The 27,379-nt window shown below is 39.9% G+C and overlaps 1 protein-coding gene across 3 annotated transcripts in view; it reads left to right on the top strand.

Moving 5' to 3' along the window:
- hydin (HYDIN axonemal central pair apparatus protein) overlaps window positions 1-27,379 on the top strand; it is a 69,664-nt gene that overhangs the window by 20,507 nt on the left and 21,778 nt on the right. For 2 of the 3 annotated variants that reach the window (XM_071457702.1, XM_071457709.1), the window contains exons 12-47: window positions 428-651; window positions 842-909; window positions 1,067-1,308; window positions 2,371-2,471; window positions 3,304-3,439; window positions 3,967-4,131; window positions 4,270-4,422; window positions 7,459-7,697; window positions 7,813-8,110; window positions 8,241-8,384; window positions 8,511-8,654; window positions 10,089-10,181; window positions 10,498-10,718; window positions 14,821-14,989; window positions 16,137-16,346; window positions 17,622-17,867; window positions 17,971-18,145; window positions 18,579-18,709; window positions 19,916-20,052; window positions 20,471-20,607; window positions 21,069-21,196; window positions 21,318-21,431; window positions 21,998-22,078; window positions 22,255-22,404; window positions 22,531-22,770; window positions 23,367-23,496; window positions 23,609-23,752; window positions 23,904-24,074; window positions 24,171-24,344; window positions 24,649-24,827; window positions 25,081-25,155; window positions 25,460-25,643; window positions 25,753-25,894; window positions 26,368-26,524; window positions 26,639-26,732; window positions 26,857-26,960. In XM_071457702.1, the coding sequence (XP_071313803.1) occupies window positions 428-651; window positions 842-909; window positions 1,067-1,308; window positions 2,371-2,471; window positions 3,304-3,439; window positions 3,967-4,131; window positions 4,270-4,422; window positions 7,459-7,697; window positions 7,813-8,110; window positions 8,241-8,384; window positions 8,511-8,654; window positions 10,089-10,181; window positions 10,498-10,718; window positions 14,821-14,989; window positions 16,137-16,346; window positions 17,622-17,867; window positions 17,971-18,145; window positions 18,579-18,709; window positions 19,916-20,052; window positions 20,471-20,607; window positions 21,069-21,196; window positions 21,318-21,431; window positions 21,998-22,078; window positions 22,255-22,404; window positions 22,531-22,770; window positions 23,367-23,496; window positions 23,609-23,752; window positions 23,904-24,074; window positions 24,171-24,344; window positions 24,649-24,827; window positions 25,081-25,155; window positions 25,460-25,643; window positions 25,753-25,894; window positions 26,368-26,524; window positions 26,639-26,732; window positions 26,857-26,960 (5,700 nt within the window). The remainder of the gene's footprint in view (window positions 1-427; window positions 652-841; window positions 910-1,066; window positions 1,309-2,370; window positions 2,472-3,303; window positions 3,440-3,966; window positions 4,132-4,269; window positions 4,423-7,458; window positions 7,698-7,812; window positions 8,111-8,240; window positions 8,385-8,510; window positions 8,655-10,088; window positions 10,182-10,497; window positions 10,719-14,820; window positions 14,990-16,136; window positions 16,347-17,621; window positions 17,868-17,970; window positions 18,146-18,578; window positions 18,710-19,915; window positions 20,053-20,470; window positions 20,608-21,068; window positions 21,197-21,317; window positions 21,432-21,997; window positions 22,079-22,254; window positions 22,405-22,530; window positions 22,771-23,366; window positions 23,497-23,608; window positions 23,753-23,903; window positions 24,075-24,170; window positions 24,345-24,648; window positions 24,828-25,080; window positions 25,156-25,459; window positions 25,644-25,752; window positions 25,895-26,367; window positions 26,525-26,638; window positions 26,733-26,856; window positions 26,961-27,379) is intronic. The other variant, XM_071457716.1, reaches the window with a different exon arrangement.

Consider the following 27,379-nt stretch of genomic DNA (forward strand, 5'->3'; position numbering starts at 1 on the left):
ATTTATTACTAAAAATCTGCCTCTCCATGTATTAAACATCTTGTGTGTGGTGTACTCTTCCTGTCTTTTGTAATAAGTCTTATTACGGTAATCTAGTTTGGGCTTTTGACCTCAAGCTAAAAACAAACAGGTATTTAGTCATTAACCAAAGTATTGGAAAAAAGTTGAACCTACTACATTCAAGATGTCTATACAACATATAGGCATGTAGGCTGCAGGCAGTCGTTGAGTTGTTTAGATGCGTCAGTCTGGACCAAAGACTGACACACTGACATTGTCCTCAAATGTTTTCTGAAAAATAAAATCTGGCTTCCAGAGCATTATTTTCTCAAGTGGATAATGCCACAATTTCTGTATTACCTGATGTTTGCTTGTGGGGCTCATGGAAAAATTGTGAGTGTTGAATAAGTGGATACTTTTTTTGCAGGTACTAGTGTCCAACAAAGGGTTGATTGATGCCCCTTTCAAGTTGTTAAGCCCCGACACCACTTTTGGCTGCTGTTTCTCCTTCAGTCCTGAGGAAGGTGTTGTCCCTTCTGGGGCCTGCCAGATTGTTGAAGTCACCTTCCACAGTCGCAACTTGGGAACTTTCTCTGAGGACTTGCTGCTAGCTGTCACAGGACAGACTAAACCACATACCTTGACCTTTAGGTGAAGTTAGCAAGTTTTGTAACTCATGATTGTTATGGAACATTCAGTTTTATGAAATATAAAAACTCAGTCTGTTACTATTAGAATGACGAAGTCACTCTACACTCACAGTTCTTATTGAAGAATCCTTCAACTTGTGGTTGTTGTTTCCAAGGTTTCTCATGGCTCATCTCTTTGTCTTGTCTTTCAGGGGTTGTGTTGTTGTTCCTACGTTCCACTTCAATGTTTTAGAGCTCAATTTTGGAGATGTAGCCTTTGGTGGGTTACTTCATATTTCCTGAGCTTATTCATTCTTAAGTTGATGCAGTGCACAGCTTCACATAACACTCCAGCTTTGTTCCACTTTTATAATCTTATTTTTCTCTCTCTTTCTCATCTTCACTGTCTTTCATTCTGTCTCTATCTCTCTATGCAGGTTTCCCACAAACATTGATTTGCACCCTCTTCAACACCTCCTTGGTGCCTATGACCTTTGCCCTTCGTGTGCTGGGAGATGGTTTGGGATCTCCTAGTGTTACCAGTGCCAAACAGGTATCTGAGGTGTCCAGGAACATTTGGCAAGGCAGTGCTGCTAGAGACCTTCATGCACGGCCTGTGGAGTTCACTGTCAGCCCGGCTGCAAGCTCTGTGCGTGCCATGTCCGATGTCACCATTAAGGTACAGCGTAAGCCATTTAAGTTAATTTTCTGCCTAAGCACCACACTGCAAGTCTTTGTAAAGATGTATGCTAACTAGAGACATGCCAGTATACCGGCTTTACTATATACTGTGGTGAAACAGTATCACCAGCAAAAGAGGGCCCCATGAACACGGCCCAGCTCTCTGGTCTATGTTAGCAGTTTTATATTGATAAACTACAATGGGGCTCATTTTTACCAGTCAAACAGAGACACAGCAGGTTCAGTGAACCAGGCTTATTGTCTGTTTAGTTTTAGCTATTCTGTCTGTGACTTCATCTGCTGACATAAGCTAGTTGACTTAGTGCAGCTAGTTTTTGGACGCTGAGTCATAACGTTCTGAGAGAGAGAGAGAGTGAGAGCTCATGCATATTATGTGACTGATAGAATCCAAAAGACACAATCAGCACATTTAAAGTTATTTCCAATTTGTCTTAAACTTAAAAAAAAAACTGCTTTTGATTGCAGTTTATATGATGTTAGTCAGTTTGTCTGACAAAGCTGCAATATATAATTTACTGTTCGTTATGAAAGCCTATCTTGGGGAACAACATATCCGTTAAAGCTGTTCTAGGTGGTGTGATGACAATATGTAAAAATATGCCCGTGTTTTCAGTCTAAATTGTAAAGTTTAGTTGCAACAAAGGAAAAGCATCTGATCGATTAAAACAGCTTATTATTTCTATGAGAGAAATCTAATAGGTAATAATTTGGCTATAGTGAATATGTATTTAAAAAACGCTTTTTATAACCGATTATGCTGCTGGTTCTCTGACAAACTAGAACTTACTTCCCATGATAGTCAGTTTCGCCACAGTTAATTAAATAGTGGTACATTTTTAATTGTGAAGCACTTCCTACTTTCTCTTAAACGTTGTTGTTACTGTCTGAAGATTAATTTGTTCTATAATTCATTAATCAACACTGGCATCAACGTATGACAACCATTTAAAATCTCCTGACCAAAAAGTTTGTTTAATGGTGTGGTGAAGTCAGTAATGCTCACTGTACCTCCTACTGTGGGTGTGTATTGTATGGACAGGTGACCCTGTGCTCCAACACAGTCAGGACATACAGGCTGGCACTGGTGGTGGATGTTGAAGGGGTTGGAGAGGAGATCATGACTCTGCCTATCAATGCCAGGTCAGACACAAGTACAAATGTGAACATACACACATATTCTTCTATGTGCAAACATACTTAAAAACATCAGTTGAAGTTGGTTTTGTGGTGTCTCACAAGTTGCAGCAAAAATACTTATTTACTTAAACTACTTTTTTTGATTTTGCACATTAAGGCCATAAACACTGATTATTGGGTCAGTTTTCCTGTGTTTTTTGTCTTGTTCCATAAAACTGTTTGATCTTTTCCCTTTTGAAAAGATACTTCATAAAATATGAATGAATAAAAATGAATCACCATCCCTCTGTTCTAGTAAGAGTGCATATAATCTCTTCTAAAGCGGTAAATATAAAAATGAGATTTGACATACGGTAAAATGGGTTACAGTTGTGTCACAAGATGCCATAAAATAGCAGAGGTTCCATCTTGCTTTTTACAGCCTCTCTGTCGCCCTTTCTTTCAAGTAAAGTAAGTTTTTTTCTGGCAGTAACCTCTGCCGAGCTTCTGGCTGTTGCTGATGCTTTGACAAGCTGTGAATGTGGCCCACTGAATCTCCGTACAGGTGTCGACAAATCAGTGGAGTATGTGTTAAATATTCAGGGGATCATCTGCATAACAATACATTTGAATGTCACCTGCATTATCTCTCAGTGCAATGGCAATCTGACTTCCTCACTGCAATCAACGTCATTGAAAATTTATGAAACTGTTCTAATTAATAGACTGCTGTTTTGGCATGACAGAGTGCAATTACTGTTGTGATCCATAAATAAACCTTAGATCTTTTCTTCTTCTCTCCTCCTCTTGTTTCTTCTTCTCTGTCTGTCTCTCTCTTCATTCCCCCTGTTGATAGGTGTGTTGTTCCTGAGATTGTGGTCGAGACTCCAGTGTTGGACTTTCAAAGGTGTTTCCTCAGTTACCCCTATGAACAGCACGTGCAGCTTACCAACCCCAGCACTCTGCCTGCCTGCTATGGCGTGCTTGACCAGGTTCGGTAGAAGCAACTGAAATGATTTTTGAATGTATCCTACATGTGTAGCAGGGAAGAGATACTGTAGTGAGATTAACAAGAGCCAAATGATCCATTCACATTTAATACCGTGGCTCATATTCACGTCAGTACTGCAAAATTTACTATATGTGATAGAGGTGAGTGACATTACTGAATATCATACCTTGAAGGAATAGCCCAAAATTTTGGGAGATTGATATCATGTCAGTAACTATACTACAGCTGGTTAGTTTAGTGCAACGACTGGAAACAGGCAAGAGAGCAAATAAGCGTATTTCATTATATGTCAAACTATTGCTTTAATGAATTCTATTATTTAATGCTGTTACTGTAGTATTTAGTACTTAACATTAGTTGACACGATGCGGTTGTATTTTAGGTCTATCTGCCTAAAGCTGTGATTATGACAGCAGTGGACAGTTGTTTTTAATCTATATGTACATTAGGTACTGGATCTGTAAGTCTGCAGCAAAGCATGATTTCTGTGGGTGTCATGTTTTTCAGGAATATGAAGAGACTCCGTCACTGCTTTTTGGCAGTTCCATACCCAGAGGAGTGATTCTTCCTCACACTTCAGAGAAGCTTCCCGTGTTCCTGCTGGCTAAGGCCGTTGGAAGACTGCACCACAGACTACGCATCGCTGTGTTCGGCAGCGTCCAGCCACCCCTGGTCAGTGAAAGCGTGTGTGCTTCTGAGAGATTATATCTGTGCTCTTTCAGACTGAATAATGTGTGCATGTATGAATACTGGCAGTGATATTGATTTCTGTTCCTTAACCATCCTCTTTTCTGTTCTGTTCTGTTCAAGGAGGTGGTCTTATCCTGTATTGGGCAGGGTCCAATAGTTCACGTTCAGAACCCGCAGCTGGACTTTGGCAGAATCCCTGTTCTGACGGACATTACTAGAACCCTGCACCTGTCAAACCAGTCACCTATTCCAGCCCACTTTACTGCTCGCATGGTACAAACAACTGCCAACACAGACTCACCTCTCAAGACACATACTGCACAAGAAGTATTAGGCATTCACATTCTAAAAAGCATGTCTTACTAATGTTATAAGGAACAAAGCAACTTCATGTGTCCTCAGATCTGTAGCTCTATTAGCAGGTTGTTACAGAGTCTGGGAGCATAGGGTAAGGAACTAAAAGCAACATCAGTTTTAGTCATGGATTTATATACCTGTCCAGCCATCTACCCATTCACCAGCTAGATTTCTTGTATAAACCTTTAGTCTGTTAGTCCCCTGCTCCTCTGACTAATTAATTTTCTGTATAATTGAATATGTAATTAATGAGTTAATAGGTTCATTGCTTTGTTAGCTCTTGAAATAATTAGTTGCCCATTCAATTTCAGTCCTACCCCTGGAGAAAAAGAGGCTTTCCTCCAAAGAGTCCATCTCTTTGCACTCCCATTGTATAGATTAGACAGTGACATTTTGTCAATTCAGATTGACATAAATAAAACAGATGAACTGGGAACCTGATTGAAGAATTCTCAGCTCTGATAGTCTTGCAATGTTTGGTGTTTGGGACATTTTATGTATAAAACAATCATTTAATGTCTACAAAACAATGTCCACCGTTCATCTGACAGTTATGCTGTTTCCTTTTATTACACTTCCTTTCAGTGCTCACTTGACCGCTGACATTTCAGCTGCTTTCAACAATTAACATTTTAAGATACTTTAAATTGTTTACAGTTTTTAAACCTGCAGTTATGAGCATAAGAAAGCTGTAGAGAGTTGTTAGATTGAATAGTTGTGTTCCACCTGTTTTTATTTATCATGCTTACTCTGTGCAAATGAAACTCTAAACTCTGCAGCAACCTGAGATCTACAATTCATCACATTCAGTGTTTCTCTTGCCTCCTGAAAGCCCTTCTCTCACAGTGCATCGCCTTATCAGCATTGCCTGATATCCATGTGAAACCGTGCCTCAGTACTTCACAAGCTGGCATACACATGACCGTGCGGGCACAGACATCCACACACACACAGGCAACCCTAGTGTAACTGCAGTGGTGTGACCCTGTCCTCTCCTCTGAGGCAGTGTTGAGGGAAGGAGTTTCTTCTATGCACTCTCAAGCATCAATCGATGCAGATCTTTTTGAATTAAATTACATCTCGCTCAATAGGCTGGCAGAGAGCCACACAAATAGACCTGATGACAGAAGATCGTAGGGATAATGCGGAAGACATCCACAATTTCTTGTCATCTAAGTGACCATCTGTGAAAAATTACCCACTACTCCATTCCTAACCTAACCTAACCTAGGTTTTTACAAATTAGTATAAAAAATATATGTGTGTAATCTGAAGAATAGTGTCCAAGCACTGCAGTCTGGGTATGAACACACACTATTTATGTTTGCATTGCAAACCCTTTACCTAATGCAGTAACAGATGTTTTTGTTTTCTATTCTGTTGGCAGATATGAACAGAAATACAGTGCTAGATATAGAAACTGCATAACAGTACATATATACGTGATGTGGACACCATTTTCTCCACTCACTATTAAAAGGGATTAGTTGGAAAATTCAGATGTTATTTTTGTCTCTTTTTGGCTGGCAACCAGAAATATGAGCCATGTAATATTTTACATTCAATATATTGATTTCCTTGTGCTGTGTAATATTTGACAGGAGAACTAGCTGCAGTACTCACTGCAGCATCAGTGCAGGATTTATGCAGTGAGATGTACTGTTGATAGTTGTATAGCACACAGCACAGATTTGGATTCTAAACCCTTCTGACTTGTACTGCATTCAAAGGCAATCAATTCTAATAAAGCTGCGGGATGCAGCAGGTTTGATGTGATTATTGAGATTCCAGTCGTCTTGCTCCTCTCTCCAGGGAGGTGACCCCCTGCTCTTTCTCCTCTTCCAACTCTACCCACCCCTTTACCATGATCACCCTAGTATCGACCCAACACAAGTTGGCTTTCACTGGCCTCTTCACCCAATCATACAAACGCTGAGAAAGTGATCCGTGACTCCCAGAGTCACTCACTGGTTAAGTGTTGCCTGCTTGTGTGAGGCTTGTTTATTCAAATATTCTGTTTCCACAGGATTATCTGTAAGAAAGTGGCTTTGAACTGAGACATCAAACAAAATCTTTATATTTCATTTGTTCAAAGTTTCAGTGCACTCTGAACTTCAGTATGACAGCGCAAATGTCAATTACAGTATTAGAGTGAAAACATTTTGCCCCATTGACCAACAATCTATTGTGTTGTCCTATAGGCAGTGAAAGCCTTAATGCATCTGTAGAAAGCTCATTCTCACAATCCCAATTAAAAGTTTATATTCCAGTCATTTGTCAACAGAGATGCCATATGGAACATTGATTATCTTGACCACTGCTTGGTCAGATATATATACAGTACAGTGAGCACAGTGAAGGGCTATCTGCTTTCTGAGAGACTGGAGATGAACATTAGATTTACATCTTTTTTCATTCCATTGGTCTTCATTCAAATAAATGTAATGGAACAGTCCACAGAGCTGGGAAATATTGGATTTGTCCTGCAGCGCGTCAAACAGTCTGACTGTGATACAAATAACATTTTTAAACTGTCTATATGTGTATGTAAAACATATTTTAACATAGGTTAGACTTATCTTCTTCTTTACTGCTGTACATCTGTATGTAGTACTCTACCCATTATCCTACTGATAGTAGAGAGATATTTCATCTTACTTATGTCAGGCAGGGAGCCACTGCTATACTTTTACCTATACTATCTCATGCTGCACTGAGATGTTGATGTGATTATGCAGCTATATGATATACACATCTGTCTTTTAAGTTCCATCCACAGCATAGATCTCAGTGGTTTGTGGAGAACAGTAAGAGGAAAGTATTCACACAAGGGAGATATTTTCACGCATCAGATTTCAGTCATGAAAGCAGTTACTATGTCCCTGTTTCCACTCAACAGATCCGAAGACAGACATCCCATAGTAGCGGGAACTTTATGTTTTGTTTCCTCAGGGCCATAGACGGTCCCTTTGGCGTGTTGAGCCCAGTGAAGGAGAAGTGTTGCCAGAGAGCCAGGTGGAACTTCGGGTAGTAGCACACCTGAAGGACGTGATCCACTTCAAGGACAGGCTGGAAGTGTCCATCCAGGACAGTCAAAGACACACGGTCCCTCTGTCTGCCACAGGCACTGGCACCACAATTGTCAGCGACAGGCCTTTTGCCCCAAGCCTTGACTTAGGAACATGCTTCAGGTAGAATAAGTGGTTATACTCATGCTTTAATATTAATGATATGGTAATTTAGAACAGATTATGTAGTGTTGACAGTATGCCGTGTGTCTTTGCTGTCTTCTGTATGTCCTATAAGCTATGGGTCATGCCAGTACCACTTCAAGCTGACCAACCATGGCCAACGGATGCACCGGTTGTACTGGCGGATTGATGGCTCCCCACCTTGTACAAAATCCCGCAACGAGGACAGTTTGTCTGACCGAGCCATCCTGCCCCCAATCTCCACTCCCAGGAAGAAAGATGTTCCTCGCCGTGGATCTTTACTCTCATCCAGCAGAGAGAAGCCGGTGTTCAGCCTCAGCCCTTCTCGAGTGGAGCTTTTCCCAGGCTGCTCTGTTGACATGGTGCTGACGGGATCTTCAGACTCATCCAAGGTAAAACAATATGCTTTCAAGCCCAAAAGTGAATAAAGCCAAGCTCTTAATTTCATAATCACAGCCGGTATGCATCTATTAGATTAGATGTGTGTTGCAGCACATGTACAGTATGTTTTTGTCTTACCAGGTTGTACGGGAGCATCTGGTGTGCCATGGCATTGTGGGTCGCCAGGGCTTCTCTGAGCTCATCATGTCTGTAGATGTTACCTGTTGTTTTATTGCTCCTATGCTCAGCATTTCCTCCAAGCAGCTAAACTTCTGCATAGAGAAGGTTGGTCAAAGGATCATAAACAGTTCTCTCTGTTAGATATTTGTGGTGCTACAGGATTTCTGTTGCGAAGATTGTCTTTATATTGTTGGATTAAACACATAAGCAATGTGTGTGTATATCTTACAGGTCCCAGGAAAGAATCTTATCCCCTTGTATGAGAAACTGGTCTTGAAGAATGTATCGTCTCTGTCTCTATCCATGATGCTCACTCTTGTAGAGCCCTTCTCTCTGTGCGAGGCCCCAGGAGCTCATAGCTCAGCTACCACAAAGGTACACATACTGTACTTGTCCCTTTTAGTTAACTCTTCATTGCTGTTTGTTTCTGTATTTTTCATTTCAAGCTCCAGGAGGAAGAAAGCTACAGATTTTAGTCCTCATATTTAAAGACCTGTCAATCAGTTTCAGAGAGATATCAGTTTGTTTCTATCCTTGGAAGTGGGACCACCATGTGTTTACATTTGGATCACAGCTTGAAATTTCAAAAAACCATTTCCCTCTAAACAGACAAAATGATTGATACCTGTCGTAGCTTAGCATAGAAACTAGTAACTAGATGTTAGAGTGGTAGTAGTGGAGTAGAAAGTACATTCTCATCTGAAACTCAGGTGAACATAGTATAAAGTTGCACAAAATGTTAATATTCACAATTCTTTACATTCTTTACAATTCTAACAATTCTTTCATATGAGTATTTGAATAAATGAAGCCGTTACTTTCCTTTTGCAAATGAAAGGAAAGTAAAAACATTGCCTTCCTGCAGGAATAATGGCTTTTGGGAAAATGAGTGTAGGACTGAGTTGTAGGGTGTATGAAAAATGTGGTCATATACTAGAGTCAGGCAAGCTCTGCCCTAAACTTGGATTGCGCACTGAAACAATTTAAAATCTATCATGAGCTTGGTAATGTATCTCTGTATAATTTTATATCTTTTTTTATCAACTGCATCTCATTCTCTTTCCTATGGCTACGGTATGTTGATGTCTACCTCATTTCCTTGCTGTTAGAGCTCATAATGTCTAAATTATTAATCTTATATCATCAATGGAAACTACACTTCACATTCTCATTACACTGTGCTGTTTATTGCGCACTTGTAACTTGATTTGCATTGAGTGACAATTGCTGCAATCAAGCCCTGCAGTAAGTGCTACTCAGTGTAGTGATATGTAAGGTAAGTGGACTTCATTTTGAACATGACCGGTAGATGTAAATGCTGATGACTGATCAATCTGTTTTTGTTTCTAGAAGAGTCAGACACAAAATGTTGCTGTCCATATTGCAACATATGAAATGTGATTATTTCACCATAGCTTTAACTTCCATTCTGTGAGTTGATTAAAATGCTGGATTGGAATCCACATTAAAATTGTTTTCTTGCCCCTGGCACAATTTTTGAATGAAGCTAACGAGTAGCAGGATATTTTGATAAACCTTGGTCCCATGGCAGGATTACAATAAATGTCTCATTAAACTGTGAGAAGGTTTTAAAAAGGGTTGTGAACTTATGCTTTGGGAGTCATCAGATAAAAATATGATTTAATGATTTTTAGTGCAAGTCCACACTCCCAAAATGTAAAAAAGTTGAGGAACCAGTTTTCTGTTGATTAGTTTACTAAGTCTGTGATCCTAAATACTGCAGAGACAGTGTGTCACTTTTCATACATTTATGTTACGTATTTTCACTACTGTAATGTCTTTTTTCAGTCCATGGTCTTAGGTAATGGGAAGCAGGCGGAGTTGTGGGTATGCTTTAATCCAGTTTGCTGTGAAGATCGGATTTCACGTGTTGTGGATGAGGTAACAGTGATGTGCTTTTTTCTAAAATTTTTTTTATGTGATGCTTTGCTTTTTTATCTGGGGCTATATTGTGTCCTTCTGAGCTCACCATATTTTAGCACATATGACAGTGGTTCTCAGTCTGGGTTAGAACCTCCATTGGGTTCAGAGGAAAACACATCTCAACAACATTGTTTATGTTTTTCCTTTAAAAGTCTAGCAAATAAAATAATCTGAGAAGGATCACTGGCCATAACCTTTGATGAGCAGTCATGAGTATCTTTATTTTACTTATGAACATAATACATTTCCTTCCTTGATGTTTTTTTTTCTCCAGTTCCTTGAGGTGCACTACCAGGGACACCCACAGCAAGACATAGTGGAGCTGCATGCTGAGATCAACTTTCCCAACCTCCACTTCTCCTCCACCGCAGTGGATTTTGGCTGTGTGCTTAACTGCACAGACACTCACAGAGTAATCACAATCACCAATTGCTCCCCTCTGCCTGTGTCCTACCGCTGGGCTTTCTTGGAAGAGCAGAAACACTCTACCATCAGGTACATTCACACTGAAATGTCCACACAATGTAGTTAACATTTATACCTATGTTTACAGTACACCCCACACCCGATACACTATCAAAGATAGTAGGTGGTGCACAGCTGCATACTGTATAATTACATACAGAAAGGTGATGCAAATCATCCCTATGGGTGTGCCTAGTGGAGCCTGTGTAGATAATGCTTCTACAAACAGCATCATTGTAAGAGGAGATCATGTAAATTGAGTGTCATTGAGTGTGGAACTGATTCCAGAGGATATTTACACACAACAAACCCATTAGCAGTGTGTATATACATAAAAACCTACCAAGTAGAGGTAATATTTATTTATTATTTGTATATATATTTCATCAAGCAGTCAGAAGAGTTCTGAAATGTGTGTAACCTCAAGGGTCAGGAAAAGTTATTTCTTCTTACAGGAAATATCAAAAAAACAACTAGTGAAGTACCTGGAGAGGCGTATTTGAATTCCTGGAAAGGACCGGCCAGATAGATGATGTGATAATACATTTTGAAACTTTTGGCAGAGCTACATAGCAATTTGTTAACAGAAAGTGTTCGACTATCCAAACTATAGAACTGACAAGTATGAGGTCAAAGATTATTAAGTCAGGCCAAGACAATGGGGATTTGATCACAAATTAAACTTTTATTTATTTTTTAATCTTAAAATTTAACTTTTTAATAAACTTTATTTACAGAACATACAGCCTCATACTCAGTTGGAGCTGCTGGAATACTGTGATTCCTGTGTCATGGCTTTTCTTGTTTATAAAAAGTAGGATCCTGAAGAGACAAGATTCAGGGACAGGAGCAGAATGGATCTCAGCCATACTGTATATTAAAACTGTCCTTTAAGATAAGTTAGTGCCGTAGCTATACCTTAAACCCTGTGAATTGAAAGCCAAATCCATTATAAATTCTCTGGGGAAGACAAATCTACTGATTGTGTACTTGATGAATGTTACAGTATGCCTCTCTCCAACCTTTACCTCGGCTCCCCTCCCTTGCAAAGGACTGTGAATACCATAGTATCTGTCTGTCCATGGCCTTGAACCAACTCACTGCTATAGCTCTGCAAGATTTATCACCCTATGCTGCCTTGTTCCCTTCCCCCTCTTTCGTCTATTGGTATTCTTCCTTTTTGCTCCTCTTCCTTGTCCTCATCGTAGGTTTTTACATTGCCTATTTATCTTTTTTTTTTTTTTCAATTTCCTCCTTCGTCTCCTCCTGCTACGCTACTTCCTCTGCCTGAGCTTCAGCTCTCTACCTAATCCTTATCAACCTTCTCTTCTATTCTCTTTCTTCACCCTTTCCCTCTTAGACTGTGACCTCTCCTAACAATCTGTCTCATAGGCCATCTTGCTAATTAAATGGAGACCTCACTCTGTGTGCACACACTCCCTCTCAAGTCTCTCTTTCTTCCTCTCAAAACCTGCACTATCTAGCCAACTAATTACATCCCTATCAGTAATTACACCGCAGCCCTTGGAGAGGGGAATTTCAACAGAGCTAACTCTTTTCAGTCCATCTATCCTAATGATAGATTTAGGCAGTACAATACATTTAAATACTGTAACTTCTTTGTTTTTAGGACTCCATCAGCAAGATGTAAACTAAAAAGCTTATGCTCACTCTACCTTTTTTTCATTGGCATTGTAGTTACTTGTTTTTTTGATGGACTAAATGAATAGACAACTGAATGACTGACAGATCACTGACAACTAAGAATATCAGGTGCTTTTGAGGATGTTGAAATTAAACAAAGATGTACAGAGAGACTAAAGCAATGACAGATAAAACATTTTGTGTTGAGTCTTTTAAAATGGAACATTACTCTTTCAAAAAGCTCAAGGATCAGAAACAGCATTGAGTTCCCTGTTTTTGCATTGTAATGTAAGCTGGCTACTTTGTGCGAAAGGCACTATATACTATAGACCTGTATGCTTTTAGACATCCATTTTCTTTTTAAATGTATGGGTGATGTAGACATTTTTGTTTTAAAGCATCTTTTCTAGGCACAACAATGCAAACATTAATGAGGATAATTCTTTTTCCTCTGAGTTGCTCTGAGGAATAAGAAGAATCTCATATGAGACAGACAACAAATTATTGTTCTTAAACCTGTTTGTTATTACCATAAATAAACAGCCTGCCAAGGGTTGTGCTGTTCATGGACTTTGGGGTATCCATATTAAATTAGATTAGTTTCAGCTGAAAATCATCAAGTAATATGGAATGGAAATACTAAATAAAGTACAAGTACCTTATTTTTGTATTTAAACATCTTACGTCCCACCACTGAGAATTCGGCAGGTAACTAACAAAATGACACAATCTTTGAAAGAGCTCATTTGCATGGTAAGCTGGTGTATCCTTGCTGGTGTATATTTATTCATAAAAAATGACTAGAAAGTGTGTAGATGATATAAAAAGAGATCTTTGTGCTGTCAGCTGTTTGAAATGTATATTTACAGTTTATATGAAATACTGTATATGACAAGTAAACCAGAAAGAGTCTGCCTCTCTCTTGCACACACACACACACACACACACGCACACACACACACACACACACACACACACACACACACACACACACACACACACACACACACACACACACACACACACACATACTGACTCACAAAGTGGAACCCCAGTAGCCATTTGTCTGTACAGCCAAAGTTTTCCAGCATTAAAACTCATCCTTGCTAACTATTTCTCCTTTTTCTGACAGACTGCTGGAAGTGAGGTGTTTGTGGTTCAGCAGGCTTTGATGTGTTTTAGTGAGGCTGAACATAGGCAAACACAGTCACACCCATGGTGTGCATGAAAGAAAGAATCCATGGAAGAGAGAAAGACAGATATGAGAATGTCAGAGCAGGCTATTTGTGTTTTGAGCTGAGCTCTTGCAGAGACATCATCTGCTGTCTCACCATCTGTTCCTCTGTCCGCACCAGTGGGTTTTAAACTCTTTCTTAGAAGACCCATATTTGAAAAGCTTCTTTTTCCCACATGAGGCCAAATGGTTTTTATGGGCTCTTACGAACTCTCATCCACAAAAAATGCATCCTGTTTTTTAAGGCGTTCACCTACAGTATTTGTTCACCCTTACATCTCATATTGCTAGACTTGCTAATTTGGGATTCCCGAGGCCAGACATAAAGCCAGTTTGCCCCTTAAAACAGCATACATCGCAGATTGACCGTACAACAGTGCCCCCTCCTGGTTGTATCACTGTTGTCCACGCATAAGCTGCCACACCAGCACTGTAGCTTCCCTGGGCACCACCATAACTACAACTCACCTCACTCTAAGCCTAACTTGAATTTACCCCAACTTTAAAACACTATTCACGTTATAAGGACTTGTTTTTTCTCCCCATAAATAAGACATGTCCCCAGAATGAAACTGAGTAAACAGATTTAGGTCCCCACAATATGAGTAAGACCTGGACCACACACACACGCACACACACGCACACACACACACACACACACACACACACATGCACGCCCACACTATGGCAACAACATAGCCAGTGTTCAGTGATTTAATAGAACTTGTCCAGTCCAGCTTTAAGATGGCTTCACTCACTAAATCTCTTTCATTCTCTTCCATGTTTATTCAGCACTTCACTACAATCTATCCTGACCTGTTTCCTGCTGCTTGCCTATTAAAATTCCTCTTAATTATAGAACACTCTGTTTAATTAACTTGATGGATGCACCCTGTCTGATCCCACAGGGAAGGAGAGAGTAGAAAAGAGAGAAAATAAGAGTCAGAGTTCTTTGGGCTATAGGCAATACAGATTTTCTTCTTCTACTTGGGTATTACGATATATATGCAATAGACTGTAATATCATTTACTCTTGATTGCATTTTCCATGTAGATATCTCATGGCCATTTTGGGGCTTTCATTTGACTAATTTCATGGAGCTGGCACTCATAATTCTTGCCTCTAATTATTTTAAGAGGATTTTTCTTATGTTCTGTCTACAGTATTGAATGTCTGTTACACAGTTTTTCTTTCAGTGTGAGGAAAATAAATATTTACATCAGTGATGCTTTACTGTCCTTTCACCATCACAGAGAGACAGAGATGCTGGAGGAAGAGGGGGAACAGAAAAAAACAGAAAATGAGACTGAAAAAGGGAGGGGTTCCTCTAGAACACCTTCTCCTGCCTTTCCAGTTCCTCTTAGCCCCAGGCCTGGTGTATATGACCAGAACAGCACACAGTGTCCTGTGCGTGTGGAGGAGGTAGGCAAATGCTCATGTATAAACAAACAAGGGCTTCCCTGATATTTCCAGGAGATGGAGAGAGCAGCTAACAGCAGCTAATGGGCAAATTATTCCATCTCTGTGTGCTGCAGTGCTTTTACTGTAGAGGTAGACACACATGCACATGCCACAGCCAGTCAGACACACACTCATTTTTCCCTCATTTTTGGAGATTCCCCTCTTTGCTGTCAGTTTGCAAAATATCTTTGTACTTTTTCATACATTGCTATAAAAGAGTGCTGAGAATCTTTTGAAGGTTCCCTGATTTATAAATTATAATGTTTCTGATTTCTGTCGACTAAAGTGATCACAGAATGATTAATCAATCAAATAAAATTGACTTCTTGTCTATACATTGGAAAAAATATTATTCTTTGACCAACAATCAAGAAACTGAAATCACATAGTATGTATCGATTAAGGCAGTTATTAATGGATTAAATGTGTCTGCACTCAACTCAACTCGAGGGCAGAGTCTAGATGAGAAATGTTTTGAATTACTAGAGCTTACAGGAGCAGGGGAGCGTTGTGAGAAATACATATATACACTTTCTTTATAAGATTGTGATGAGAAGATAATCAACCACTGTCATATCTGTCAATTACATATCAAGTTGGAGTATGGACATAGTTAGTTTAACTTAGTATAAAGACTGGAAGCAGTGAGAAACTGCTGCCATAGCTCTCATCTGCCTACCAGAACCTCTGCCTTTGACTTATTCACACATTATATCTTTTTTTTTTTATTCTGTACAAGATCCTAGGTGTTTAAACATCAAGTTTTGCTTTTATGGGAGGAATTAATGCTGGAACATTTTCTTGGCAATCTCACAGTGAAATCAGATTGAAGATATGACTGTACCTGGCCTGGAAATCCAGGAAGTAGTCCAGCACATTATCCCCTGTAAAACCACAGCTTGTCATTTTAACACTTAGATCTTTGGATAAGAATATGAGAGTGGTATTAACCTTCTCATCTAACTCATGACACAAGAGCAAATAAGCATATGTCTCAAAATGTCAAACCATTACTTTAATGTGAGTATCACAGTGGGTCATTGGAAGAATCAGTAGGAAATGAGAATTAATTCTGTAAGTTTTAAGGGTTTTCTTTTTCTCTCTCTAGGTATTTGATGTCTTACCGATGTATGGTCAGCTGCAACCCGGTGAGCAGCAGCTTGTCACATTCTCTTTCTACGGCCACGAACAAATCAGCAGAGAGGTGGTAGCTCAGTGCCATGTAGAGGAGGGGCCTACGTATGAAATCAAACTCAGAGGAGAAGCATCAGTAATCAGCTACAGCCTTGACTTCACCCATGTCGACTTTGGTCTGCAGGTACGTATTCAGGGCTCCTTTACCCCAAGTTTACTTGTTAATTCCTTATCCCAACAAGCTCTAGCAGTCAGTTATATTTCACCTTAGTACGTACAGTTTTTTAAAATCTAGCCATGGTTGGCAATAGAGAAAGCTGGCAATGGCAATGGAGGCAGACTTTACCGCTGCTTATGTCAAGGAAAAGCTCTTCTTTGCTACAGTATATTTTAAATCACTCTTCCTTATTTTGTGTTAATTTGCCTCCTTGTTGTCTTGTTATCCTTCTTTTCTTGTCCTTGTACTTCCTTTGCCATCTGTCTGCTCACCCATGTGTGGCACATGATGTCAGACAAAACTAATCCCATTTTTGCAGAATTTGAGGGAGTGATGCATTCTGCCATTTTCAGAATGACGCTGACAGGCTGGAGGGGAGTGTGACTGATGATGTGTTTGCTGCATTGGTGTTTGTTTCCTGGCTATTTGCTTTTGTTGACTATTAGTGTTTTAACTGACAATCCATCCAGTTTTATGCTTCCCCATTCCACTTTTTTTCTGTCACAGAATCTAATGCTGAGGGACAACTTGTAGGATGAGTGCTTGCATGTTATTAGGATACACATATCTACTGTTGGCATAAAATGTTTGTTACCCACTTATTCACAGTTCTAATGGTCCTAGGACTCACACATCTGAGAGGAATCATATTAACTTTGAATGTCATTATGTAGTTTTTCACAGTTTGATGTTTTGCACTTTTACTCCCTCTGTAAATATGCAAGCCATCCTGACATGTTATTATTGATATTCAAAACAAGGACATATTGATTTTTGATTTTGTTGAAATTAGTGATTCAGCAGAACATTTCTCTGACCTTCCTGTCTGTTCAGCAGCTTCTCCCTCTTGCTTTCTTTTCTCTTGTTCTCTGTGTTGTTCTCTTGTATACACACATTAGCTTTGTGTGTAGTAGCTAGGAATTCCTGAATCAGTCATCTTCTAAATGCACAACTAACCAACTTTGTTTGTTTGTGCTCATATCACAGTGACGGTGACCACTTATCTTCTTGATAAGGTTATTGGCATAAGGTGCATAAGGAGGCTAATATCATGCAGGCATTTCTATAAAACCTATTGTTTACTGGATCACTTTTAGAAGGCTACCACTCCATCTAAACACACTAGATGGAATTTCTTTGCCAAACTAATTCACATTGTCTTCAATGATTATAAAGGTACTGAAAATTTAAAAAGCAACGGTGAACAACCTCGCCTCTCACCTCTCCCTCTGATTCTTCCAGCTCTTTGATCATGTGGGGGAGGCTGAGTTGACCCTAAGAAATACTGGCAAGGTGGGCTTCAAATTCAGTATCACATACCCTAAAAGTGAGGAGGAGGAGAATGAGGGAGATGAGGAGGCAGGGGGACAGAGGAAGGCCCTGGATGAGGATGAGCAGCAGCCATATGCACAGCAGCAAAAAGACAATGGGCAAAATGTGGAGGGGCAGAAGGTCAGACCTGGCCAGCCCTTGGTCATCCCCACCTTGGTGAGCTCATCTTGGAGCAATTTCAGACATGGAAAGGTCATTCATTATGCATAGAAGGTTTTTACCAGTTTTGTGTGTGCGTGTGTGTGTGTGTGTGTGTCAGGGTTACATCGATGCCGGTGCGGAGCAATGTGTGCGTGTGCTCTACCTCCCTGGCACCCCTGAGGTGTTTGTGAAGCAGCTTCAGCTACAGGTGGCTTTCCTCCCCCCTCAGGACATCACTGTGACTGGAGAGGGAGTTTTCCCAAGGATCAGCATGAACTTGCCACGAAACCTGTGTATGCATACACTTGCACTCATACACACAGATATGACTGTGTCCTGACACAGCAGCCCAAAGGAAGAAAATTTCCAAAGCAATATGCAAAATTGTTTGTTCATTGTGTTTGTCCAAATGAGGTGATGATCAGGTAATACTGAGCAAGGTAAACAATGTCAGTAATTGTTCTCTGTGTAGCGGAGTAAACAAATTTACTCCTATCACCATGAGGAGATTGTCAGAGAACAGAGTCAGCTACAGAACAGGGCTGTTCCCCTAAAACTGAATGTAGCTCAACTAACACCTTTCATTTTAGAAAGCACTGAGCCCAAAACTTTCAGTTGATGGACAGGTCTAACTAATAATCACATCTCCCTGCTAACAAATATTGAGAAACAAATTCTCAATATTTTTATCTCTGCACTGGTGTGACATTTATGATTCCTTTGCAGCAGAGGAGTGCTACAGTGATGTGGTGCAGCAGGCCAGAGCAGCTGTGGAGGCAATTGGAGTCAGAAAGGAGCTTATGAATGGAAATACCACTGGTGGAGGAGCAACAACAGAGGCCAGCTGCACACTCACAGTCAGTGACTAAAATAACCAACATGGATGTAATGCAATGAAAACCCAGAGTTTTCCAAAATCTTGTTTTTTAAGGATCAAGAAAAGTTTTTGAGTTAATATTTTGATCATGCACATGTGGTGGTTTATAATCAGTACACATGGTGTAACCAAGATGTAACTTTATGGAGCCATATACTGTACCATATATTGTGATTATTATTACTATTCATATCATATTCATTGTGAGTGAATGATCATAGTTACTGTAAAAAGCTTGAAATCGCAATTTTGGATCAAATACCTTTGTAATTAGACTCTCAGTATGGAAACTAAAAGGTCTCCCAAAAAACTTTTTTAATTGGGGAACAAAGCAAGTAACCTCAAGAAGAGCAACAGAGGAGGAATGGACCAGTTACGTTGGTATTTAGCTGCATGGTGTCTCAAATTAAAGGCCATATGTGCAGCTTTTAAATACTTAAATTCCTTATAGTTTAAGATATCTTAATTACCATTTTGGACATCTAAAGCTAAAATATTACTTGCCAAAATGCAATAGTTGATATACTGTACCACACTTTAGTTATGATATAAAGTAAAAAATGGAGGTGTCTGGAGATTTGATGAATTCCAGTGAAAATTCCTTTTAGGATATCAACAAAAAGGTTATAAATATTCTGAAGGCAGGTTTGAATAGACAGATATGGGATATCTTCAGCTACCATTCTGACTGGTGGGGATACACACTACACTGTTTTCATAGACCTCTTGTGTTATCTGATTGTTCACTTGTATTTATCAAAGATATGAAAACTGTGTATGTAATGTCCACGCCTTTACTGCACCAGTGGTTGTCAAAATTATTGATGTGGGCAATGGATCATCCTGAAACTGCAAACCTCAAAGCTCTCTGCAACTAATTCCCTGACTATGAGGTCTACCAGGGTCATGGACTTTTCTCAGGCAGCCAGCTCTGCTTAACGAGACCAGCATCCATAGTTGCTTTGGCCACTGAATAACAAAACTGAATTTCATACAGTTTAATTTACTATGACTGATAAAAATATATTTGGAGGTACCTTGAATTATTGTTCTTATAGTGCCTGACAGACTGTGCTGATTGTTATTTGCTTATGTAACTCCTCAACTTTTTTAGTAAGTTTGAGTGTTTATTTACCCCTCCTTCTGTCTCGCTCTCCCCTTTCTTGTCTTGGCATGCTGCCTCTAGTATGAAGAGCTGCTACACATGGAGATTGAGAGAGCACTGGTCAAAGAGAATGCTCTCGCTGTGACGAGTAGCTCTGGTAGCTTGCTGGAGCTCGGAGACTCAGGAGGTTCCTCCAGACAGTCGTACAACCTTAGCAAGTATGTACACACACACTCGCACTCACACTCACACTCACACACACACACACACACACACACACACACACACACACACTCTCTTTTGTTTAACAGATGGTCCACTCTTTGTACTGAAGTGAGAACTGAGTTGTGAAATTTAAAGAATCTTAATGAATAATATCTCAAAAAATAACTTTTAAACTGAATTTAAAACAAAAAATTAATTAGTTTTAAATCATGATTTGTTCAAAACTATTAATTTGAATCACAAAATTTTGTAAAATGGTAACATCATGTCATCATGACAACTTGAAACTATTTTACTGAATCTCAGTAAATGATTATACTGAAGTATTGCCAGGCCTTACTTCAGTAAACAAATGTACGTGTGAAGTGGTTGTTGCTTGTTCTTGATGTCTTATTTACACCCTCCCCCCAGGTTCCTTCTCCCAGAGTACATTTTGGATTTTGGTTATGTTATTCCTGGCAAAGTCCTCAATCAGACTGTAACTGTCACCAATACTGGATCAGTACCTGTGTCCTTCCATGCCAATCGCAAACCTCTCGCTGGCACAGGTGAAACATTATACATTTCATGATACATTACTGAAAGGCTTGTGGCTTTTTCAGTTCTTTGTCTCTGTTTCTTATTAAATGTGATATCTCAGTATTTCTTTACCACAATTATGCAAATAATAGTGTAATGATGCCCCTGGTATTCATGAATTAGAAGTGACTGTGCCTATGGGATGCTTAGCAAATACACAAGAACTATAACTATATAGCAAACATATAGCAGATGTCATTTGTATTTTTACAATGCAGATACATCATATGGGAAATCAAATGTGCAGATGTTTTTGAAGGAGTTTTCAGAATAGGATATTTCATTTATGATGAGGAGACTAGTTTACAGATTTATATTGTTGCAGTTTTATTTTCAAATTCTTTTTAGTCTTTTACACTATACAACATTTCATTGTTTTTAATACAATTCCTACAAAATAAAAAATGATTTGGGGAATTTTCCTTCAAAGGTTTCAGTGCTGAATTTGAAAGAGTGAAGAACCTGCCCTGTGGCGAGACACAGACCTTCACAGTTAAATTTGATCCGCAAGAAGCCAAACTGAAGATGGGAGACATATGTGTTGTCATGCCAATAAAGGTACACATGAGCATAGATAAACAAACATTGTCATTTAATGTAAAATAGTTGGTCCTTGTCTCCCTTGGTAATCAGTAGCATTGCGACCTTGTTCTTAAGTTGATTATTTTTGTTTTTACAGGTTGTGGGTGGCCCGATGGTGCAGGTGCGGCTGTGTGCAGTGCTGACCATGCCGGCCATTGCTGTTTCCATGGATACACTGCAGTTTGACACTGTACAGTGTGGTATGTGTCAGGTAAGTCAGGAGTATGAGAAGATGCGATACTACTACAAGATACTATTGTGTAGCTCTACAAAGGTTTGTTATTGTGTTCTACGATTGAATGAAAATGCTGTGATGAACATTTGTATATGTGCAAAATCTTTACTAAAATTGGATAGTTGCACAAATTCAAAACAAACTAATTGCCCAGTGTATCCCACTTTGTGTTATCAACATGCAGTAGAAACAGAACAGGAAACTAGGTGAAAGTACAAAATGCTGTACACGGCTTTAAAACTACAGTGTGTGGAAGACACAGTAATGAAGCTCATTAATGAGAGAGTATGCTGCCTTGCTGTGGAGGACTTTTTTTTTTTTTAATTTTTTTTACAAAGCTTATACACTGAAACAGCTCAAACTTTGTTGTGTTTAGGCATAATGTGGTCAAAACATTAGCTTAAAATGATAATGAAAGAAGTAGCAAGAAGGCCATGTATATTGAAACAACTGAAACTAAAACCATTCTGCTGTAGCTAAACAGACATGAGAGCCAACTCAGCCTCTTCCAAATCAAAATGTTTTATAATCTCCCCCATCAGATGAGGACAGTACAGCTACTGAATCATGAGTTTGTGCCCTGCCACTGGAGCATAGCTGAGGATGTGAAGCCTTTCAAAAAGGTACGATCATTTTTCATCTTATGGAAATTTCAGTGAACATTTCCAGATAACTTTGTAAATATTGATGTCCACGTAACAAAATCTACATCTACATGGTGAATATACATACAAACAGAAAGACATACATACATAAACATAAATGCATCACGGTGACACCTACATATGCTTTCACTCAGATAGATAAGTCTCTGCCTCTTTACCAGCGTAAAAAAGTTCCGCAGGATCAGCGACCACCTCCAGTGGTATTTGAGGTGATTCCTGCCTCTGGCACGCTGACCCCTGGTGAGCGAGTCAATGTGCAGATAAAGTTCAGCCCTGCTGAGGGGGTAAGTAGCTTTACTGATTTTAGAGCTTAGCATAGCAGAGCATCATGGCATTATTTGAGTTACTGCTTTTATGAACCTGTGGTTTTACAAGATATAGAATATGACCAACTGTATATGTCTTTGCAGCATGCTTACAGCAGGCAGCTAGTGGTCCGTGTGGCTGAGAGCACCCAGCAGGTGTTGATTACAGCGCAGGGTCAGGGTGAGGAGCCGCAACTTGAGTTCTGCCCGTCAGTGCTGGAGCTGGGGCCTTGCCTGCCTCTCAGTGCTGAGGTTGAAACTGAGGTCACAGTCAAAAACCCCTGCTCTTTCCCCATCGAGTTCTACTCTCTGGACTTCGACACACAGTATCTCAAGGACGAAAAGGTAGTTCTGGGTTAAACACAAACAAACAAAACTGGAATTTGCCATCCTTCCCTTATGTTTGTCAGGGTTTCATGATAAACTCTCTGTTCTCATTTTTGGTATATTGCAGGATTATAGGGTCACTGTCCTGCAAAGCTCACAGTTCCCATTAACAAGACTTTATAAACTAATCATCCAACAATGGGGGAGTAAAGCCCTCAGTCACCAGAAATCTTGCCCAGTCTGAACTTTTACAAATAAAGACATTTATACAATGGCATTACCTGTGTTTAAACCACATATTAAAGCTAAATCCTTTTTTTTGTTCTTTTGTTTTGTTTTGTTTTGTTTTGTATCATTTTTCACTACCAACTAAAAAAATATGACATTGCGATGTGTTAATACAACATAGCCACAATATTTTACCTAATCAAACAAAAGATAAGCTGCCCTTAAAAACTAACACCATTTTCTGACCACTCTTTTCTTATCCCCTCATGTGGCCCCTTGTCTAATTATCAACATTTAATTTGCTTCTCTTGCTCTTGCTTACTATTTGTGTGTTTTCACCTCCTGGTTTCTCTCTCGCCTCCCCTCTCTGATGTCATCCCATGCAGATCCTGCGTCTGATGCAAGGTTATGATGAGAACAACATATTACTGCTGCCCCCCAGGGTCCCTGGAGAAAGTCTTCCCACAGAACTGCTTGACTACTACAAGGAGTATTGCTCCCAGCAGAAAGATGATGGTAGCTTCAGGCACTTATAAATGCTCATGTTCATCTGCAAGCATTGAAATATTGTACCTGTGTAGTTTATCAGTGCATACCTGCTTTAATCCAATATACCTGTGTGCACCAGAGCTGAAGGAAGGCTTGGATAAAGAAGAAACTGAGAAGGATGACACACAGGAGGAAGAAAAGAGGTCAAATGAAAACGATGCTCAGCCAGCAGATGGCAAAGAAGAAGAAATACATGCCAGCACTGTGAAAACAGCTGAATTGTGTGAGTGCAACCCTTTTAGAAACAGAACTCAGCATGCTAATGAAAGTAACCTGAATGTTGTAATTAACATAAGATTACCTTAAGCTTGAATTTAAAAATTCAACCTAAACGTCATGGCTTTCTCTCTAATACTTGCACTTTGTGATTTCAGTCATTTCAGAGATGAGCAGTGAGGTAAGCAGTGGGAGGGTGGGGCAGCTTGAAATGACCCCTGTCTCCAGAGCAATTGCCCGCCACATGTGTGTTGACCTGTCACCCGAGGGTCTGGCTGCACGCAACCGCAGAGGCATTGCTATTATTGTGTATGGAGCCCCACTGACAGGTGAAAACTGCAGATTTTCTATTGCGAAAAGAAAAATGAAATCTTAAAAACACGATGAGGTGATTGGTGTTTCTGTATATCCAACACTTTTTCCAGGTAAGAGCGGCGCAGCAGCTGCTCTGGCTCATCACTACGGAGGGTCATGTCTGAGTGTTGATGCTGTGGTTACAGATGTGCTGATACATGGCACTTCACCTGTTAGCCTGACAGCAAGAGAGCTCTATCATTCTGCTGCTGCTGAGTACGCTGAGAAGGAGGCTGAGGAGGCTGGTAAGCATAATATACTGTGTACTAATATACAGTTTAATTCTGTTGAATCATTTTTTGTCTTTGGGTGGTTGCAGTGGCCTAGAAGTTAAATAAGTGGCTTTTAATGGACAGATAAGTAATATTTTCCATACTGTCCACAGCCACTTAACAGAGGATTGAATCCTCAACCACCTAGTGAATGTCTCAGTGTTCAACAATAAAAGACTGTGATCAGGCAGCACTGTGCTTGTAATTAGGCATTATAAATCTTCTGTAGTGAGGCAGGACACTACTGCAGAAAAATACTCTATCTATGTGCTTTCAGCTCAGGCCATTGAAAGTACCACAGAACAAGAAGCTGCAGCACATCTTGAAGCCTCAGATCCAGCTCCAGCTTCACTTGATACTGTGCGAGTTCTTCCAAAACCCAGTGAGGCCTGCTGCAGTAGAAATGGCTCCAAGCATCCTCAGGAGACTGAAAGCACACACATTGCCCATCATCTGGTACATTTGCTCCCGTCCTCTGGTCATCGGTTGTGTTATAGTGTCACACAGAGTTGTTTAATTATTGTTGTCCTGGTTTGGGAAGTATTTTTTTTATACATATATGTATAAATATAAATTGAAGCTGTTGGATGCATCTCTATCTCTGCAAGCAAAATGTTTCCAAATCTGGGTATAAAAGGTAGTAAGATTGTGAATATAGTTTAATAATTTAATATAATGAACCAATTCCTGTGGTGTGATTTTGCCTCAGGGAGGAGATGTGACCACACTCAGCAGCCTCTTACCTGATCAACTACTGGTTGATATCCTGGCAGAGAGATTTCAGGTCAGACAAACTGCTTTTCCCTCAGAAAGATGGCAGCAGTCATCAACAACTAGGGCACCGTAACACATGACCTTGCACACAAGTCAATTAAAATTGAAAATAAGCATGCGTACATTAAAAAGTCAGTCAGCAGGAAGGAAGGTTACTGGCTTACAGCTATTCTTGCTTGTAAACTGACAGATCTCTGATTTGTATTATGTCTTGAGTTTATGACTGAGTTTCAGAAAAGTTTCACTTTTGTCCTTTCATGTTTTCTCTCTTTGTCTTGTCATTACTATTGGTGTTGCTGTTACTGTGATAACAGTTAAGCGATTGTCATCGTGGCATAGTGATTGACGGCCTGGAGTCAGTGTACACTCAATCACGAGCAAGCACACTGCAAGTTGTCCTTAAGGCCCTTAATAACCGCAAACACATCTATGTAGTCAATCTGTCTGACACCTACGCAGCCCTGAAGGCAGTGGAGAAAGCACAGAGAGATGCTGAAGGTAAGAAATGCAACAGCATGCACACTTTATGTTATTATTATCATATTATTGTTTCTATTCAGTAAGGTTGATGACTTTGTATGTGGAACTTTCTGTGTGTGTCCGTCAGAGGCTCTACAGAAGGAGAACGTGGACAGGGAGGAGAAGTGGTTGCAAGAGCTGGATGAGGAGGAGTTTGATGCTTTGCCAGAGGAACAGAAAGAGCTTATTACCCAGCGGCACAGAGAGAAACTCCGACAGCAGAAGCTCAGGTACTGACCGGAGGATGGGCAGACACATTCAAGGACCCATCCATAGTCTTATCCTAAGTTCTCTTACTTTTTTCTGTGAGATTTGTTCGTATGCGTGTTGCAGGTTGGATTCACCAGACTCTCTTAACTGCACAGACTCTGCTTGTTTCAGCCTAATGAATACCACTTTGGTGCATTTGTGGGGTTTGACAAGTTACAATATTGGGCACAAGAGAAAGATGGTAATGGGCAGCAACTTGCATTAAAACCCTGAGGAAGCTTTAGGAGTTCTGAAATTTGCCAATAAGAATGATAAAATCCCCCCCCCCCCCCCTCAGTAAATTGTCAAGCTTTGCATATGATGATGTTATGATCAACAGAGTATTAATTCTACATTATTTGTCTGTTTTAGTTATATACAGTATTGTATTTTATTCCATTGCAAATAGTGCAAACATTTTCAACCATTAAAAAGATTTATGAATGTTTACTAGGGAGCATGAGCAAACATTGAAAGAGCAGGAGGAAAAAAAGCAACAGGAGGAGATGAAGAGGTTAAGAGATGAAGAGTTGAAGAAGAAGATTAAAAAGGGTGGAAAGAAGGATCCTAAGGATGTGTCAAAGAAGAAGAGCTTGCTGGAGGGGAAGCAGGTCTGTATATGTATCCCATTCCAGCAGGTTCTCCCATAAACTCCCATAAACACACACAAATACACACATGCTTAGCCTCACAGTCGGAATGAATTTGTTTCTTTTCCTCTTCAGTCAACAGATGCATCGAATGGACACAGGATATCTTCCTGTGACAACTCTAAAGAGTCACTGGGGGAAACAGGAGAGCAACACAATTTAACTGAAGGTGCAAAGAACTGTGCAGAATACCACTTTTTGTTTCATGCCAGAAAATAGAAACTTTTAATTATTACATGTATAGTAAATAACAGTGTATAGACTGTAATCGGATTGGTTAATTTCTGCTGCAGGGCATCATAGCAAAGAGGCTGAAGAAACACAAAAGCAGACAGAAGAAACCAAAGCATCGCATGCAGAGTCTCCCCAACCCACAGACAAACAGGAGAGAGAAAAGGTATATTTCCCTCTGAGCAGTGACACACTAAGCCCCACATTACAAATACACTCGATCACCTTCTGAAATATTAGTCTTCAATGGATTTATACTGTACAATTCCAGGTGCAAATGGCTGGACACCATACTGAGTCAGTGCTTTGTAAGCCCCTCTTTGCCAGCTGTTAAACATGGGGTAGAAATATTCTACTTTGGGTTTATGTGGCAGACAGTGGCACAGGAAACACTGCACAGATAGAGGGGAGAATATACTCAGTACAGTAAATATAAGCAAATTCTTAATGCAAATGTCAAGAACCTGAAACTGAAAAGAGGCTTGCTCCTACAACAGGACGATGGTCCAAAGCAGATCTCAAAATGAACTACTGACTACTGAAACCTAGGCTGAAGCTTTTGGAAACACTCTCACAGTCCTCCTC

The sequence above is a fragment of the Trachinotus anak genome, unplaced genomic scaffold (genome assembly GCF_046630095.1).
Source record: "Trachinotus anak isolate AG129_WGS33_773 ecotype Australia unplaced genomic scaffold, CSIRO_AGI_Tana_v1 ptg000002l, whole genome shotgun sequence".
NCBI classification, from domain to species: Eukaryota; Metazoa; Chordata; class Actinopteri; order Carangiformes; family Carangidae; genus Trachinotus; species Trachinotus anak.